This window comes from Pezoporus wallicus, unplaced genomic scaffold (assembly GCF_028554395.1).
Source record: "Pezoporus wallicus isolate ANWC-B61680 ecotype Strahan unplaced genomic scaffold, APGP_CSIRO_Pwel_v1 contig_7985, whole genome shotgun sequence".
Lineage (NCBI taxonomy): Eukaryota > Metazoa > Chordata > Aves > Psittaciformes > Psittacidae > Pezoporus > Pezoporus wallicus.
This window is the reverse complement of record NW_026636538.1, coordinates 2,002,368-2,022,412: the sequence shown is the minus strand read 5'-3', so window position 1 is coordinate 2,022,412 and position 20,045 is coordinate 2,002,368. Positions and strand designations below refer to the sequence as shown.

Sequence of the window (20,045 nt, the reverse complement as noted above, 5' to 3'; positions counted from 1 at the left end):
CTGTGATTGACAAGGAAAAATAGACCTGAAAACTCTTGAATATTTTTTAGTAGTTAATGAGAACATGTTAAGGAAACACAAAGGTGGAAAAATAACCAGAATTGTCTTATTTTTCTATTATTTATTTTAGAAAAGTAGAACAAGCTCACCAGCAACTTTATTAAAACCACCTATGTCAAATTTCTCTTTGAAGAAATCATCAAAATTATTACCTACCCTACCATCAAGACAGAGCCCCCAAAGGGATGACATTTCTACCAGTAGAAAGTGGTAAGTACAGAAGTCCCTTGTACTTCTTTCTGCATACCAGTGTACCTCAAATACTTATGAAAGACTTTTAGATCCTACTGTTTTAATGAATATTTTTCGTTACTATAATGATCTGCTTAGGGAAGCACACTTATGGTACAGATTACATGCATGGAGAATTCCTCCCTGGCTGATTAGTTTCCCATTTGTTTGTGCCACCACACAGAACTGTTTATTTCTCCAAACACAAGTGTTTTGCCCTCATTTGTGTAATAGTTGATATTCTCTACATACATTAATATTCTTTTAACCTGTCTCAAAGCACTTACCCTCAAAGACATGCTGTATCAGTGATTTCCACAGGGCTGCATGAAAAAGTAGTCCTCTACATTTCTTACATTTATTGTAAGTTTGAAATCTATAGGTACTTTTTCCTCTACTGTTCACTATGTCATTCTACCTCTTTCCATGCCCCTTCTTAGTTGTTTATTTTATAAGAAGTCCTAGCTTTTCTTAAGTATGTATTGAAAATTTTGTTTATTTGTGAATCCAGGCCAAAGTCAGCCAACAGAGACATGATTTATTGCTCAGCTGTGGATGACACCAAAGACTCAAAATGCCAGGGTCATAGAAAGTACACCTATGCTGAGCTGCTCCAAGTAAGTACTACTTAAAAATAATAGTAATCTTGAATCATGGGTTAAACCACTTTATTCTCTAGTATTAAAGGGGAAGTAGTCAACTATGGGGAGAAATTGCTTTGATTACATAAATCTCCATGCCTTATGCAGAGGTATAATTAGAATGTCAGCATTTTCTGTGTGGTATCTTTCACCTATCTGGTAGGAAATCATGGCATATACAGAGGTTTATTTTCACTAGAAAATGTTGATCTTCTCCATGGTGACCATGTGTTCAGTAGGCTATTATGGAAAACTCACTGAAGAAATGCTTCAGTAGAATCACTGCCTAGAAGAGTATACCAGACTTACAGTGAAAACTGAATCTGCCCTAGAAAGTCATTAAAATAATAAAATCCTGAAGAGAAAAAATGCTCCACTTGTACTATTCCTCTTTGTTGCTTGTGTAATCCACTCTTTTCTTTGTTGAATTATTGCCTGCTAAGCAGGCCCTCAATCCAGCAAACTTCAGGAGGCACAGGCTACACAGTAGAGCCTCTTCTCAATAACTGTTAAAATGCTGACAAACTGAACATATGCGATGTCAAGATCTGGCAATTTACAATATATTCAAAACCCTTCATGTTTGTGGAATGGTCTTAAAACAGCCTGCTGTTTCAGTGAGATATTGATACCCATGGTCTCACAACTAGAACAGCCCACCATATTATGAAATCTGGGCTTGTTTACATATGCATGGAGTTCACTGATCACTTGAGCACATGATTGATTGTTTTCTTACATAAAAATCATACTTTATTACTTCACTGCAACCATTTTACTTCTTTGTTCATTTTGACAGAAGAAAAGGCTAGTCTTCGCAATTAGGGGACATTTGCAGTCAGAAACTTACATTCAGGAAATGTTCACACCATGAACTATTAGTTTTTATACAACTTCATAATTCAAAATTTCCCTCTAGCTGAGAGAAGAAAATACTATCCATTTACATGTACAAGGCTAGATGGGAACCTACAGTCACTACCCCAGTTTGCCATGATGCAAAGGGGAATGCAGGAATTCATAGTTCAACTTCATACTGGGGAGGGAGTTCTTCCTAATCTGCTTCAGAAATCTGGCTTTCTCCTACCCTTCTCCATCACTGTTACTGTTGGGAAAGAAGCTTGTTGTCAGCCCCCAGACTCATTTGCTCCCACTTCAGCTATCAGAGACAGCAAATCAGTGAAAGTTTCTCTCTTGTGATCATCAGAAACTTACCATTTTGTAACCTCCTCCAGCTTCTCTGTGAGCATTGTTAAAATGGATATATCCTTCCTCAAATGCTTCAGGATTAAAAAGCATGGATTTCTTGCCCCCTAAATACTCATGATTTTGTTGCTGATGTCAGTATGTAAGCCCAGAAAACAAATCTTTTGTTCCATGATAGTTAATTGTTTTGAGGCTTGACCAAATAGCCACCTGTTAACTTAATCCCAAACATGGTAGCCTGACCTCAGTCAGCTTTTGACAGCTAAGTAATATGGTCTAGTATCCCTGGAATTCCCTGAATTCAGAGCTAGAGTTAATGACAGAAATAAGGCCGGATTTGCTTTTCCATTTCAAGTATTGAAGAACCACCTAAAGGTTACTATGGCTATTTTGCTACTCTGTGTGCCTTCAGTCATCAGACTTATTCCATTGGATGTGAGTACCTGGTGGAGAAAAGGTATGGAGAGTTATGATCAACTGCATATGTAATAGAAAATTGAGTCTAATTTATTGGGTTGAAGATACCAATTGAACACACTGCATGGCCCTCCATTGCAATATACTGACATTTGAAAATAATGAAACCTTCTTATTCTTGCTGTATAACCGTATTTTATTTGTCCAGGGGAAAAGTGCTTCTGGCAGCGCTGTCTTAAGGGGATCAAGAATGGAAAGCATGCTGCAGTCTCTTTATTTGGACAACAGAGCAGGCTACTACTTCACACAGTTCTGTGAGAAGTCAGGGAATAAGGTATGATCATTTTCCTACCCTGTGATAATTTAGTCTACAATTGACTGAATGCCAAGTTATAGAGGGCAGCCAGACTGAAAAAAAAAATGGAGAAAGAAAGATTGATGACTGGATGAATTATTACTTATGAGACTTCAATCCCTCAACAACAATAAACTGTTCATGTGTATATTCAAACTAATGACAGGTCTTAACCAAGCTGTCAGATCCTAACTGTCTCAGACCGACTGGAAATCTGATTGTACCATCAGGGATAAAAAAAGACTAATTGTTCTTAAAAACTAGCCTTTAACTTGGCAGAAAAAATGAGGTCTTAACCCACAAAAACATTTTTTAAAAAGATGGAAAATCTGCTCTGCTATTACTCATGATAATATACCTCCTTCTTACTTGTTGGGTTAGTGATGTCCAAAATCTCCAATGTTTTAAAAACGTTCTTCTGCTTCCATGAAGCTTCTTGGATTTCTGGGAAACATAACACTATTTCTTCGCAGTAGTCAGCAGATCCATCATTCATTGCTGGGTGTAAATTGAGGATTGGTTGGAACAAGTTATGAATCTGAGTCAGTGTTCAGTGGCTTTGCAGAAAAATTGAGTCTTTAGGGGAAACTTGAGTGCAATCAAGATGGCCATCTGTTTCACTGTTGGCACAACCCAGAATCCAGCAGCAGTAGCTAAAAATGCCTTTGGCTACCAGGAGGCAAGAGCCAATATTTCTAAAGCTGAATACCTTAATCTAAAACTGTTAGATGTGTATAGATAGAAATCTACATAAAAGTAACTTATTTTTTCATCAGAGATAAGCACCTACCCACATGGCCTGTAGTCTTTGCAGGTGCCAGACTCCTTTGAAAATTATTTCCTTAAGTTTCAACTACAACTGTGGAGCCTATTTCACTCATATGCCAGGTCTGGCAGCCTACAGTTTGTGGAACAAAGTTCCCTGCCCTTATCTTTTTGAGACACTATCTTTATTGTTCGGTGGTAGGGTTTTCAGGGTATTTTCAAGATCCAAACCCCATAAGCACATGGTTAAAAGAGAGGACCTGGGGAAAGACTCCTCCTTCTGAAATAACTTTTGATGTTTGTTTGGATTTATGAAATGAGGCCAAGACACTGTGCCTCAGAAATGCATGTAATAAAAATGTAATGACTGTTCCAGTAACATACATCAAGTACACAATATTTAATTGTTTTGGTTACTGCTGCAAAATGCTATTTCACCAGGGTACAAATCTTGCATGTCCATTATCAGCATTTCTTCTTTAGTGCTGGCTTTATGCCACTGAAATGTGGTTACTCTTCAAATGTTAACTACAATGTTAACAATTTTAATGGCCAATTATGCATAAAGGATTCAATAAAAGATATAATATCACAGTGATGATGCCATTAAATATGTTGTCCTTCTGCCAATATGCCTCAGAAGATTAAATCCATCTTAGATTGAGCTTGATTTATGGTGACCCCAAGGAGATAAATAACTACTTGCATTGGAAAGTGAACCTTTTATAAAGCTGTGATATTTGGGTAGCAATAACTTACAATATTTTTCATCTGTAGTTGTGGAAGAACAGCGTGTACTTTTGGTTTGACCTACAAGCTTATCATCAGCTTTTCTACCAAGAAACTCTTCATCCTTTCAAAATCTGCAAGCAAGCTCAAGTAAGTTGTAAATAATGTGTTTTCCCTTCAAAAATACACTTGTTCATTCCCTTCGAAAATACATTTATTCAGTGTAAAGACTGAAAAGAAGATAGAAAGCAGAAAAGTTTCCAAACCTTGACAACCCACACCAAAGTAAATCTGGATTGTGGACAATAAGAGAAGCTCTTTGGATTGGTTCCATGGTATTTCTTGATTTAAATGTTAAACATGCATAGTTTGATTTCTAGGCTCTGCTGCCTGTTCCAGTTTTATCTATTACACTCAGCTTACCTAATCTCCCCTTTGCTACTCTGTGTCATATTTGAAACTATCTGCTTAGTGTTAAGATCAGAGATAATATTTTTCTAAATCATCTAATTGTGCTTTACCTTTGCTTCGACCTGTGTGAGTTAGAATTGCAGGGCTCACAGTCCAGACCTTAGATAATGACCTTAGTCTTGAAAATGGATCTTTCACTGGTCAGTTCTGCTTTTTCTGATTGTCAGGGCATCAATATGCTCTTTTTGCAGTTGTCATCCTTTCCATTTGATCTTTAGACCCTCACTTAACTGTTGAGAGGAACTGGTATTTCCTATAAACAAGCACCCTTAATTACGCATGCACTGTGAGTCAGGGAATTAACCGAAAGTTAACTGGCTCATCACAGGCCATGCGAGCTGATGCTGTCAATAACTGCAGAATACTCTGAGACTGCCAGGGAAGGAGGCTGCAGCAGTGTGATATCATTAGAACTCTCAACTTTTAAAATTACTTTGTGAAACTTCGGTCTGTTTTCCTTCTGCAAACCTTGTGTAGGAGTATATCGTATCTGCGTATTTCAATATATGCTGTAATAAGCAAAGCTACTTCACATGTCTTTCATGTCTTTGAAATTAATATCATAGAGAGCAGTGGCTTGCTCTCTTTGTATGGTTTATGTTACTGAGTGTCTGGACTTCCTTCCATTTGTCTTCTTTTCCTATTTGGAGATTTTACTGGGGCAAATGACAGACTTTTGTGTATTTGTCCAGAATTACCACTTGAGTGTTATTTGTACAGAAACACCAAGCAGAGGCCGAGGCTTCCTTCTGCCACACACTGGCTAACTTAAACTGCTACTCTATTTAGTTGTTTTTCCCTCCAGCTCTACTTATGGCCTGAGGCTGACTGTCTCCCCTGACAGCCCAGCCCAGTGGCTAGGGACACTGCTCACAGCAGGTTAACCATACCTAGATTGTCTTCATTTTCCTATATGTTTTGTTGTAGGCCAAATCTTAGCTAATGGTCCATGGTAGTTTTCAACTTGGTTTCATTTCACACCAGCTCATATTCTTTCTGCAGTGGTTGCATGGCCCAGGTCCTTTTTACTTATTTCCAGTGCTGGCCTGGTGGTGACAGCAGAACATCATACAATCAGTGTTACCAGGCAATTACAGAGAGCTCCATACACATGGCCATTAAAGTAAATACATCAAAACGAAATATGTGAAACTGTTCCATTAGCATAACTAACAGCTGAAATGTAACATAGCAAATCAACACATGTGCTGTAACATTTGGTATCATTCTGTAGCTTGCCTTTTAAGGCTGCACAAATATAATTCTTGTTTTCACTGGAACACTGTAAAGAGTCAAGCTGCAACCAATCTACAGGGTCTGCTTATCGAAGAGATGCCTTCCCAAATTATGTGCTCACCTTTGGCACAATAAGATAGTCATTCCAAATATTCCTAAGAGAATGTGGGTCAGATTCGCGCAACCCATCGTCATGTATATTTTACTATTTATTACAGAAAGTCACATCCAAAGTATTCTGTATGTGTTCTGCCTGCTTCCTATTAGAAACAAGAGCAAACCCGGATTGCTGTGTATCTGTTAGTCATTGTTTCATTTGTTAGGCATTTTTATGATAGAGTAAGAAAATGCGTTCCAAGGTATATATTCATTCACCCAGGAACAGAAACTACAGTGAGAATGAAATGTGATGGATAAAAATAACGATGAGTACTGGTAATCATCCAGGAACATATATGGTTATTCACTATAAACATACACACATGAGTGTAAAATAAATTGAGAAAGAAAAGCAATAAAGAAAAAGATATTGTAGTTTTGGATAAAAAATAGTTATTTATAGTTAGAAGATTTAATGCAGTTATAGCAAGCACAATATTTTAACACTAGAATCAATTTAGACAAAGGGAATTATCATCACTGTTAACTTTTAGGGTCAGACATAAGATTTATGTTAGTGGAATGTGATGACAGGGTTAAGGCAGTTTAACCTTTCCATTTTAGACCAGCCAGTGCATTGTATTCTTCCATCATATGATTCTGTTGAGCAGCTGCACAAGCCCATCGTTTAGATCAGATCAATATTCATGCCTTTGGCAGCAATACAAGGCACTTGGAGTTCAATATTTTTCGTGTTTCTTGCTTCACTCTAGTCATTCTGAAATTGCTTACCAAAGTCTTCTCATGTGGGGCTGAATTCACACCAAAACCCAAGGCCTAAGCAAGTCCTGATTTGGAAAGTCATAAATGAGGCTAAAGACTTAATCTGAATTTCTTAAGTGTTCTGTATCTTCAGATTTGTGCCATTATAAGATGCAAGCTCTGATCAAATTTCCAGATAGGTTTCTGGGTTTAATCCATCACTTATCCTAATGTAATTATAGGAAAATGTATAGCTGGCAGGTAGGGAAATTCTTTATGTGTTACAAAAGGAGCAAAATACTGAATAAATAAAGTATGATGTGCACTTGACATCGCATGCGTAAGATTTTTGTATGAATTTGATAACCTTTAAGTTCATTTAATGTCATTTTTTCCTATTAATGCTTTAGGAGATTAGCCAGTAAAACAGTTTCACTAATTCATTGAGATTCAGAAACCCACAAGACTTCCATGACATGGGAGTCAAAAAAGGCTATGAATATTCTTTTTTAAAGGATAAAATGTATTTTCCCACTATCTCTTGCTAAGTTCATTTCCCAGTGTTGAAGTCTGTGAACACAGCCACTTTTCCTCTATTTTGGCATGTCTAGAACTTGTATCAGTTGGTTTATCTGCAGTCCTTGCATGCAAATCTAGATCTACAAATGCACCTGAACCCTCAGCAAGGACACAGGGAAGGATGCTCCTTCTTTTTTCTCCCGTCTGCATTCACTTTGTCACCTTGTGAAGTTATCTTTCTACTTGGTGGGCCAAATCCCATAACAATGGGTTCTTACTAGAATTCAAGAAAAAGATGGCATTATGCCAAATCCTCAGACACTGTAAATCTGCATCCTTCAAAAGTGAAGAGGCCATCCTGATTATAGCACTGAGGGTCTGGTCCTTTATGTTAGGAAAAGTGGACTCCTGTAGCTAGCCTAACCACCTCTAAATTTCTGCTTCACATGTATTAGCCCTAACTATTCACATGTAATAGCCCTAACTATTGTTTCTGGGAAAAAAAGTCTGTATTTACCATGCTCCAGTTTTGCATGTGAAATGATACAGAACTGGGGATTGGGGGGGGGGGGGGGGGGGGGGGGGGCGCGCGCGCGCGCGCGCGCGCGCGCGCGCGCGCGCGCGCGCGCGCGCGCGCGCGCGCGCGCGCGCGCGCGCGCGCGCGCGCGCGCGCGCGCGCGCGCGCGCGCGCCCGCCGCGCGGGGGGGGGGGGGGGGGGGGGGGGGGGGGCTGAAGGGGTGGGGTTGTGGGGGGCATAGGGCAGAAGGAGTTCTGCAGGTAGAGCAGCCTGCAAAAGCAGACCTTAAAATGGCAATATATTGTGACAGTGTTTATGTGAACAGATTGTCAACAGTTTTTGACTAGAGCTTCCTTAGTCTGGGCAATTTCTGACTCTGTAGGCTGAAAGTTTTTGTCAGCTCTAAAGAAAAGTAGCAAATATACTCAAGTTAACTCATTTCATACAAAATCACAAGGGGAAAAAAGAGTTTCATCCAAGAAACTTGTGCAATGTTTGTTTTGATTTTATTCTTAAAACTATGCTAAAAATGATCAGCCACTTAAGGAACCTGGTTAAAATATTAAGGACGTGTTTTGGACCCTTTTCACTAATTTATAGATCTCTTGTGTGATTATATGACTCATAATAGGTGGAGCAATGTAGCCCTAATGATGAACAAAATGGTTAACCCCTCTATTTTTGAAGATACTATGTCTTGGTATCATTGGACTAGTCCCTTCTAATTTGGCTATTTTATATGTTAAATGTTTTGGATCAGAGTAGAACATGATGTAAATGAAACTTTTCTAGTGTTAGGGTTTTTCAACATAACTTCCAACTTTTTGATATCACTAATTGTATCTAATTAATGCTGTCTCTGTTAAATTTAAATTTATTTGGGGATTTGCTGAGGAGGGCATAATTTAGGATAAATGTGATTATTCTCAACTTGCTATGACTCTTCTTGTGGATGTCCTAATTCTTTGACCTTACCCTTACACCTGGGGTCTTTATTGCACTGATAACATGGATAGCCACAAACCATCTTTGTTTTCAGTGATCAGATCTATGTAGAAAGGGGGTGGAATGCTGCATAAAGAGTAAATATAGTAATCATAACAACTTCTAATTGGGGAATGGATGTCAGCCATCATAGCCCTGTATTCCTCAGTGACCTGGTATCAGGAGAGTCTAAAGGGTGTGTTTCAAATCGTTAAGGTCCAGAACAATAAGAATGTAGTCTGGTGGTTTTAAATAAAGAGTCTAATAGAACAGAATTTCATTTAAAACAAACAGAAACATGATTATTCAATGTAATCAAACATTCTCTCACTATGCTTGAAATTTAAACACAACAGTTTTATTACTGCTGAACATAGAGTAAATATATTATTTTCTTCTTCTCTACCACTTTGTACATCTGCTAGTTACAGCTAGATTTCAGCAACATAAGGAAAATGCAAATTATCAGAAACCTGCATTCTTCACTGTCAAAACTGTGTGATAATAAACAGTGAAGGTGGGCTCCTCGAGGCCATCCTAGAGACAAATTTGATTATGCTACTAATCTGATTCCTTGAACATATGTTTGAATATTAGTTAGACTTTGAAAATATGAAGAAGAGAAAACATTTATAAGTACATGACATCTACTATGGCAGATTCTTTTTTCACTCGCTTTCCTAGCTGCAGTAAGAATCATGCTGTATTAGAAAGATACTCTAGAATATCTTCTTCCAAGATATTCCTGGCAGAAAGTGCTTTTTCACTGAGTTTTCAATGTTCTTTTTCATGGCAATTTCTGAAACATTTAAAAACCAAGAATTTGACTTAGGGGACTATTTGGACGAAAAAAAAAAAGAAATAAAAAAAATTACCCTATGCTTCAAGAATGAACTGATAGAGAGAATGAAACACTCTCCAGGTTCAGCTTTCTTCTGTCTGTACATGGCAAACTCTGTGTGCTCCACAAAAAAGCATACTGTAATCTCTGCTTTGCTAAGTATTTAGAACTCAGTTGTGCAGTGCTATCTCCTGTTATGGATCCTATCCCATGATAGTGTCACTCATATCAAAGAACTGTGCATGAGAATCTCCACATAGAATTACAGAATTAAATCACTTTTTCACTTTTTCACTAATTTTAACCTTAGATTTACAAATTCCCATCTATTCAGAAGAAGACACTTTCACAAGTTGGCCTAGCACATATTCTGCAAAACAGCAAAGCAACTTCATGAAGAATGCAGTTGCTGTAATGGTTGTGGTTCCTGAATCTAACAAGGATCAGTCAATATTTCCAAATAAAAATTACATTAAGGGTTAATTTGTGATCTAACTTTACTTAAAAAAGTAAAAATGGCAAGGAAGTCAGTTATGGCAATAACTGAATTTCAGGCAAAATTGTAATATTGGTGAAAACAAGGCAGGTTTCTGATAGGTTAGTATCTATCTAAATAGAGGTTAGTATAGGTTAGATAGGTTAGTATCTTAACTAGATATATGTTTAGAATATACAGCAAGGCAGTATGGGACAAATATGCATTAATTCTCTCCTCTAATGGACTGTGACCATTGGAACAGATGATGGCTTAGAATAAGTTTTCTTCTGTTTTATTGTAGTTCCTTTATGCAACTTACATTGCCCCATCTGCCAGTATGGACATTGGACTTCATCAGAGGAAGAGAAACATGATTTATCAGAAAATTGACCCAGCTTTTGAAGATCTTTTTGACCCAGCAGAAGAATATATCCTCACTGTTCTGATAGAACCGTGGATGAAGATGATGGAAGAAGACAAATATACTTACGGAAAGGTAACTCATCTGGATGATACAGCAAAAAATTCTTATGATGGTGGAAGAAAACTACAAGAGCCTTCATATGCAACCCTGTTACATTTCTAGTCAGAAAGGGAGAAGTATTATGTGGTGTTTTGCTCACCCACTCCTTTCTACACTGATGAGTGGAGCAGGCTGGGCTTTTTGCAGAGAGCAAATTTCTCATCCGAGAGGAAGGTGCAAGCCTTGTGGACCCCTTGGTCTGTGAATTAGGGAGGAATGTACCTTACTATGGCAAAATTTCTCTTTGTACTCAGGAAGTGTCATGTTTCTGTAATCTTACCATTGATCAAATAAAAATAAGCTGTGTTTCTAGAGCATTAGTACCATGATGTTAGGCCCATATTAATTCTATCATCTATTTCCTGGTGTTCAGAATTAAAGTGCAGCTACTACTTAGCATAAGAGGAAATGTGATATGGTAATCCAGCTGTATTTGCCCTGAACACTTTTTAGATAGCTGCCCTGCTGTGTAAGGTCTAACTGTGCCCTGCAGGCTTCCTGAAGCAGGTGGCTCAGTGGTCTACTCAGTTCTAATTTCAGAAAGCCTCTGAAGGCTTGAATTAAGCAGGCTCATGCAGGTCAGAGGAAATGGCTGCAATCCTGACTGTGCTTTTGACAAATCAGAAATGGTGGAGCAGTGGTGGATGCTGTGGCTCTCTGCAGTTCATACTTTCTTACAAGTTACCAGCTGCAGGTCAAACTTCTAATTCCAAGTCTTTAAGATCTCTCTCTTTTAGGTACAGAAGGAGAAACTTACAATAAGAAATCAGGAGTTGGAGGGTGGAAGTTAGTTCTTGTTCCTATTTTTCTCCACTATGACCTTAGCATCTCCATTTTTTACAGTAAATATCGTTACTTACAGCTGATACTTCTGTCAGCATGTAACGAGAATGTGCATGCATGCATTGACCCCACAAGATTCTGAATTCCTTTTGTGGCAGTTTTGTAGTACAGTGTATTTTTGTTACTATGTTGTGCATGCATGTATGAATAACCAGGAGAACAGATACCCAAAATAAAACTTGACAATGACCTTTTAAGCCTATTAAATTGTGGCCAATATTAAACATTTAAGAATATAGTATAAGAACAGGAAAAAAAAAAAGGCAGTATTGCCAGCTTCAGCACTCTGCAACTGAGGAGACGAACGAAGCAGTGGTCTTATCCACATTTTTGTGTCATAATAGTCTTTGATGAGTAGGTTGGTTTTTTCCCCCCAGGGATTTATGTAAATATGTCTTGAGTAATTTTCTATCTTCAGCCTCAGTGCAGTAACGGGTTCTGTGTTTTAGCCATACAATAGGAGAAAAAAAAGTGTATCTTGGTTTTCTTGCAAACCTCTCCCTGATAATTTCACATGGTGCCCTAGTTTTGTATTTTATGAGGAACAGTGTACAATTGTTATCTTGTATTCTTAATGTTGTTATGCTTTTACATGTTTTTGTTTTACCCCACTTCGGTTACATCTCTTTGAAACTCAGGAACCCTAGACTATTTGTCCTCTCCTCTCACAGAAGGCATTCCATACCTTTATTACACTTATCACCCCCATCTGTTAATTCATATATTTGTGATGAGATGTAAGCAGTACTCAAGATCTGAATGCACTAAGGATTATTCAGTGGCAGAATCATGTTTTCTGTTTTGATCTTTGTTCTTTTCCTAATTGTTCCTTGATTCTAACTGCCTTTTGACTCCTGGTGAACTTTGAGTGGATGTGCAATATGTAAGCTAACAGCCATTTGCAATGATTCCAACATCTCTTAACAGAGTAAGAACAACTAATTGAAAGCCCAATTTGGAGCTTATTAGAATGACTTAATTTTTGTTGTCCTTTAATTCAGCTGCCCTTTTATCATGCAGATACTGAAGTGTCCTGAAATCCTGCAACTCTTCAAAGTCAATATACTTTTTTTTGCCCTGTGTTTGCAAACTTTGCTGTATCCTCACTCACTTCCTTTTCCAGATAATTTCTGATGTTTAAAGAAAACAACCTCAGAGCAGATCCCTGTGAGACTCTAATGGGAACCCCACCCCACAATAAAATTTATTTATTTCTGTATTTTGCACTTTCTACCTTACAATTAATCCACACAGGGGCTTTCCCTCTCATCCTGTGATAACTTAATCTCCTTCAGAAATGTTGAAAATTTGAACTTTGAAAAAAACCTTATCAAAATGAAATATACTAGTCCAAACACATCTGCAAAATATTCTCTTCACTTTTCAGCATCTTTTCTCAGCTTTCAGGTAAATTATTTTTTTCTAAGCTATTTCAGCTATAATTGTTCATGAACTGCAGAAAACCATGTAATTGATCTATGATTTTATTAATATGAAGTTTTTGGTCAGACATTAATATGAAGTTTTTCTATCAGACTAGTTTTAGTGTTTTGTAAATCTATATTTTCCATGTGTATTATCAAAACTAGTAGTCTAGTAGTTGATGCCAGTCCCCACTGAGTCAGGTCATGGACTCAGCCAAGTATTATACATCATTTTTATACAAAAAGGATTCTGCTTTTGAGCACTCTCCAAATACAGTGCTTTCACTGCTTCTAGTGATTGAAGAATTCCTCCAAAGTAAGAATTGAAAATATAAACTTTTGCTTTAAATTAATGTGTTTGTCAGTTTATACCTCCTTGAGTTAACTGAGGGATAGTCTATTGCCCTTTCAGTTTAGATGATGCTTTGCTTTGCACGTGTAGTTAGGTGCAGACTTCTCAGTGCCCTAATAACACAAACATCTTAATCAGAGCATGAAAAAACAAAACTAAATACTTTTGAGCACACAATACATGTGTTTGTGAAGAGTTATAATGCATAGATATAACACGACCTGTTCTAGGAGGCACTAGAGTCTCTTTGTACTAAGCACAGACTGATGCTTAGGCACACACTCCTTCTCAGCACAAAGACAAGGTCTGCTTTACGTTTTGTTCAGTCCCTGGCTCTACTCTTCCCTTTTGTTCTACCATACAGCAGGATGTATTTGGCCCATTATGAAACAAGATACTTTAACAAGAATTAGGTGAGTCCAAAATTGTTTCTTTGGGACATAATCAGCATGTATCTACATTTTTACCTTTAAATGAACATGAAAGCAGGAGATTCCCTTTTTATTGTTGACTCTCATCCTGCCTCTATCTGCTTTCTGTTTAAATTATATAAAAAATGTTTTGGATTATTTTCCTATTTACTTTTAAACTATGTTTTCTTTTAAAGGAAAGAATATCCAAAAGCACTTTATAACAGTGGAATAGAATTATTTCAAGCCTGAAGGCATTCAGATAGCACAGTGATTAGTGGGTGTTCACATGTAGACAAAAGCATAATGAATATTAATTTAAAATCGGCCTTCTCTCTCTTGCGCATAAATGCGTGTATAATAAGACCATAGCTTTCTAATCTTTGTAGTGGGTGTGCTGATCTGTATAACACATTGGCTTAATTTTGCTAAATATCCTAAAAACTGCATTTGAATGGTTTAGTCAGCTGAGAGGCTCATCAAACTATTCCTTATGCAGTTACTGATTGTTTTCATGTAACATCGAGAACTGCTCTAGTTATATACATGAAGCTTCTAATTAAATTAAAGCACACCAATGCTTCATGAGTTCTAACCATGGGCAACTTATTATTTTAAAGCATTACCTGGTATAAAACTAAGAAGGTGCCAAGAAAGTCTGAAAGCTTTCACCTTTGTTATTTAGATATTTTAGCATTCTTATTTTAAATTTCCGTTTCTGGAAGTCTGTGCCACTCTTATCTTTTTGACATTTCCCACTGAGAGTCACAGTTTTAAAAACTTTTTGTGATTCTCAGTGACAGTCTGATACATAATTTGCTGGTATAAGCAATCAGGTGCATTTTATACAATATACACAGCAGAGTATATACACAATATACACAATAGATTGTATGCACAATATAATTTAGCAATTTTTTTTTATACAAAGCTATTTTTTAAAAGATAGCTTTTTCGTGGTGTTCTGTGGAAATCCACGTTATCTTACACAGATATGAAGATTTTGTTCTACTAGAGCTTTTAATTGAATTGTTTCTCATAAAGATGTAATGTCTAGTATCTTCTAAACATCAACCTCATTACTGCCAAATGTATCCTTTTCTATCCCCTGTCACTGGCAAGGTGCCTGTTCAGTTCTCTCCATCTTTCTATAACGTGTACTGTAGGGATGACATAAGATATTATTTTTATTAGGTGGAGCTGGTGGAGGAAACTCGACAGCTGGACTCCGTATACTTTAGAAAGCTCCAGGCTTTGCATCAAGAGAGTGGTTCCAAGAAGCATGAGGTAAGACAAGTACCTACTAACAAAAACAAACTCATTTTTCTATCAGAAAGGGTTGAGTATCAGCAGTGAAAGACTGACTACTTGCCAGTTTGGAGAAGCTAGTAGTCTGACTTCTACCATTAATTCTGGGGAATGATTGACAGGTATTGTGTTAATTACAAAAATAGGTCTTCTGCCAGTAACATCAGCATCAGACCACTGTATGATTGGAGGCAGTAACAGAGTTTCCACTGAAGTCTGTGGAATGTATTTTGGGCCCTTAATCTTGAGTAAATACCTACATTTCAAGTAAATTACCAGTATATATTTGTTTATTTGATTATGGAACCTGGTATGTTTAAAGCAAACATAAAACTAAAGCTGATTAAGAGCTGGAGCTTTAATTTATTTTCTCAGCAATCAAAAGCTGTTCTACAGAGACAGAAGTTATCTAATGCAAGGATTATCAGACTGAGCAAAACATAGAGATGAAAAAAAGCAGTTATGCAAGTGAAAGAATTTCTTCCTTCAGAGTACTGTTGCTGACACTGGTCTGCCATCTTGCCCTGATGCTCTCAAAGAAGACAAGCACTTGAGTCAAGTTCCCAAAGAATTGACAGGTCCTAATCTATCTGACCTCATCCATGACAAAGAGAAGTTAGAACACTTCTGGGCTTTTCTTAACGAGCGTTCTGCTAGGTATGTTTTTTTGTTATTATTATTTTTCCCATTTCTAAGTTCAGAAGAAATTTTTGCTGGGGATCTTGGCTATCTAAATGTTCACAGATTTTAGCCTTTTAAAAAAATGTGTTTGTATATTTATGAAATACACATGCACATTGTTCCTACAACTGAATTGCCTTAACATTTTGGGGTAAAAAGTCTCCCTACATAACATGCTTGTATTACAGTTCTGCTTTCAGTTTCTGTTTTCATTAGTGGCAAAGCCCTGAGGAGAACAATTAGCCTACAGTGAATAAAAATTTCTCTTTTTTAGTACAGACTCAATTTAGTGCATTTTAAAAATTAAAGCTGGGTATTATAACAATGTACAAATAGAAGACAGACACATTATTCTTACAGTGTGAGAACAACTGCAGTTTTGTGTTTGCACTGATCTAAACAGAATTAAGGACCAGCTTGTAGCAGATACAGTTTATGCAGGGTTTTTGGAAAAGTGCGCCCATTTGTTTGAAAGTGAGCATCTAAACAGAAGTTCTAGTACTAGCAGAAGTAAATGTGATTTTGCCCCCCCCCCCCCCCCCCCCAAATCTCTATCCTGTTTTAGGAAAAGGCAAATATACTTTTTAAGTAACTGCTAGCAAGTTCTGAAACTGTCACTTCCTTCCTTTAACCTGGGTTCCCATAAACGGATGCTTTACGTACTGCCTCTTGTTTCTAGTCAAGCACTGCTATCATTTTAGACCAGATACTGGTCAGCTCTTCTGCAAGTGTCCAGAGATAGACATCTAGGACAACTCCTCTGGCCAAAATTCAGTGTCATCACTTCTGCAGGTCCCTATGTTCAAGTGAATTCTGAGTTAGTTATCTAGACCAGTGGTCTCCAAATGTTCTTGATTGTGCACCCTATCAGTAAAAAATTTTTGAGCATGCACCCTTGATATATGTATATTTATTTTTTATAAATTATATACATGTCCTACTGAAGTTCTATTATTTTCTTACTGTTCCCCAATGAACCATCTCTTTGTACACCCTGCTTTGGAGACCACTGGTCTAGAGTTTGCCTCTAACTGGGTAAATGGCAGAAATCACCAGATAACAGGTCACTGGCTAAGATCAGGTCTTGGGACAGGTACACTGAGTTACCCTCGGGACTTCCTGCCTCCCTGTTAATCACAGACAAGTCCCATTTTACATGATAGACCCAAGCAGAGAAATATTTAATTTATGGAGAAATTTTATTTTGTAAAAATTTATAATGAATTAAAAATTTGAAAAAAGTCTCACAAAACAGTGTTTCAGAGCTGAGTCCAGATCTAGTAACTCTGAAGTCCAACCGGCATGCTACAGTTAAGATACTTAATGGTACTATAAGCTTGAAGTGATCCTACAATTAATGCAGTCTAGAAAATTTCAGCAAAACCCAACAAATATGTCATTTGCTTCTTAATCAAAATGTGTAATTTTGTTATTGCCTAATTACAAGAGATCCAAGTTTCAGGAAGGACAGACTGATTACCTCAGCACAAATTCTTGTTTGAAAAGAGTTCCGTCAATAAATATTTTGTTAAATATATAGGACATATTCACACAATTGCAAAGCAGTTACTTTACCCATTACTTTGGGTTAGTGATTTACCACCTATTAGTCTTGCCAGACTGCCTATTCACATGCTCCTGATCTGTTGAAAGGAAAAAGTAGAGTATGGTAAGACAAGCCACCACTGTAAACAGTTTAACCTAACACACTTTCCAATTAGATATTTTGCTTTTTAAATAAAATGGACATATTTGATTGTTTGTCATTGGCAGATGCCAAGGAGTAGCTCCATAAACCACAGTGACTTGGATCACTTGCATTTGGGTGAACTTACGTTGTGATGAACTAGCAAATGAAAGAATTTCAGTCTCAATAGAACTTAGGTCTCAAACTACTTTTGAAAGTGGACATCTGTTCTTAAATCAGTTAGATGCTTGTGAAAATTTTATTTCTAGATTAATTCTTTGAAAAAAACAGTTATTAACTGAATGGAAAAGTGAAACAGATTTGTCTTAATTTAATGTTTCATATTTTCTTCTGCAAATATAGTGAATATCCTCATTAAAGTGCTCACAAAACTTCAGATAATAAGATACTATCAGAAAACAGCCTATAAATAAAACTGAAACTGTAGGTATGTCACTTATTCTGTCCTCTGGTTTAAGGAACAAAACCAATATATGTTCCATTAAACCAAACTTAAATTAACAGTGTACACATAATCAAATATGAACAAAGTTTAAGAATTGCATATGGTGATTAATTATCATTTACTATGAATATTGAAATAAGTAGTAGAACCAGTGATTTATGGAGAGGCAGCCTACACAAAGCCATAGAAACAAAAGCTACCATAAATTGTTTTTGTCTGATTGACTGCAAACTGACTTAAGCTCTAGCACTTCACACAGGGTAGGAACAGCGTGATTTCTGGGGCTGATGTTTCCAGATGTCATCCCTCCTCCTTTCTCAGGCAATATGACAAGGAGGCAGAACAGGAAGTGTCAACTCATCTCTTGGTGGCTCACAGCCTCAGTACTGCTTCAAATTCTCATCTGTTTCATTTTTCATTCTCTCTGTGAGCTCTGCACTATGACTCTGGTTCACAGTCCCTGCTGGAATTAGCAGCAACACACTGCGGAGGTTACTTCTTTCAGGGTACCTCACAAGGGACTTTAAAAGAGATCCCAAAGATGTGTTTGATCTGCCTGTTCAACAAGTGGCATGGTCTCACCAGATGGTACTAGCAAATTAAAAATGACATAAAATTTCAGTCCAATCTGACCTGATATTTCTGGTGGCTTGTGATTAAAGTAATAACTCTCCAGAATGTTGATGAAATTAACTCAATATTGAAAAGACATTCTGTTTAAATTTGTTTGTAGCATGGATCTCATGTGCTGGCTAGATATTGAACAGTTCAGAGAGACGCTCCACAAGGATAAAGAAAATAGGGAGGAAAAATCTAAAGACATTAAAAACAAGTACTTCAACAAACAATACTTCTTTGGACCCAACAGCCCAGCTACCAGAGAACAACAAGAACAGGTACCAGTTACAAAACTGTTCATAGAAAAAAATCACACTGAATATGACTGAGATAAAAGTCCATAAGCAGCTTTGCTCCAGGTTTTCCCCTGGCTATCTCCTAAAATTTTACCTGTATTTTTTGGCCAGAAATCTGGTTCTGGTTGTGGCAGTCTCTTCCTTCCTGTTCAGGCTCTTCCTCCCACTCTCCTTACAGAACATCTCTCTTAAACCCTGATCTGAGGCTGCAGCCAGCGCATGCACAAAAAAGCTCAGAAAAAGCATAAAAATGGCTGTCAGGTAGAGTGACTTGTTCCAGGTTCCTATCTTAGTACATCAGTAAAGCTACAGACAGCAAGTCTGAGCTGTGGTACTCTGATATGTCTTGATACTTCAGAAATTTACTTGGTCAAGCTGGGGTAGTATTTGCTGGAGTCTGTATTCTATTATAGGTAGGGACAAATGTAATCTGTTCCCTTTTATGAAAAGTACATGTGAGCCTTGGGTAAGCATGCATTAAATGCTTTGCTTACAGTTTAAGCTCATGCTTTGCTAAATCAAGGATGTAGAAAGATGAAGGATTTTTGGTATACACAGAAGTTTATGTCATGTGTTATTGTATTTGGATTGCTCAGATAATTCATTCAGGTGGAGGATGGGGACAAATCCTTCAGGATCAATTTTCAGCAACAGTTCTGCTAGAAATTCAGCAATGTGTCCAGAAGAGATTAGAAGAACAATGGCTGCCATTGTTCCTGGCAGATGAGCACCATCGGGTGGAGGGACAAGCAAAGGTAATTTTTTAAGAACAGCAACACATCCAGACTTTGCGTGTTGTTTGGCTCATAATTCACTGTTGGGATAAAATGGTTCAGATGAAAAGCAGCTCACAACTCACATTCAGTTAATGTTTAAAGAGACACTGTTGCATGTACAGGTTGAAGTATTTAGCCTGGTAACTGTGAAGGTAGTTCCTCTGAACGCTTAGTCTAGCTGACAGTATTATTGTTCTATCCTAAATGTGAAGAACCTGGTGTTAGTTTTGCTGCCAGCCAGGCTGCCAGAAGAGTAATCTAATCTTTGCCATAGTGCTTTACTGTCTATATGACATTTTGCCCTAGCCATACCCTTACATACAGAAGAAACGCTGCTTTGTATAAAAGAT

At 37.4% G+C, this 20,045-nt stretch overlaps 1 protein-coding gene across 1 annotated transcript in view; it reads left to right on the top strand.

Annotated features, from left to right (window-relative positions):
- The window catches only part of RGS22 (regulator of G protein signaling 22), a 71,737-nt gene that overhangs the window by 37,356 nt on the left and 14,336 nt on the right, over window positions 1-20,045 (top strand). Inside the window, exons 12-20 of the mRNA XM_057400561.1 lie at window positions 131-270; window positions 803-908; window positions 2,764-2,889; window positions 4,453-4,554; window positions 10,613-10,807; window positions 15,058-15,150; window positions 15,662-15,828; window positions 18,739-18,901; window positions 19,516-19,674. Coding sequence (XP_057256544.1) covers window positions 131-270; window positions 803-908; window positions 2,764-2,889; window positions 4,453-4,554; window positions 10,613-10,807; window positions 15,058-15,150; window positions 15,662-15,828; window positions 18,739-18,901; window positions 19,516-19,674 — 1,251 coding nt within the window. The remainder of the gene's footprint in view (window positions 1-130; window positions 271-802; window positions 909-2,763; window positions 2,890-4,452; window positions 4,555-10,612; window positions 10,808-15,057; window positions 15,151-15,661; window positions 15,829-18,738; window positions 18,902-19,515; window positions 19,675-20,045) is intronic.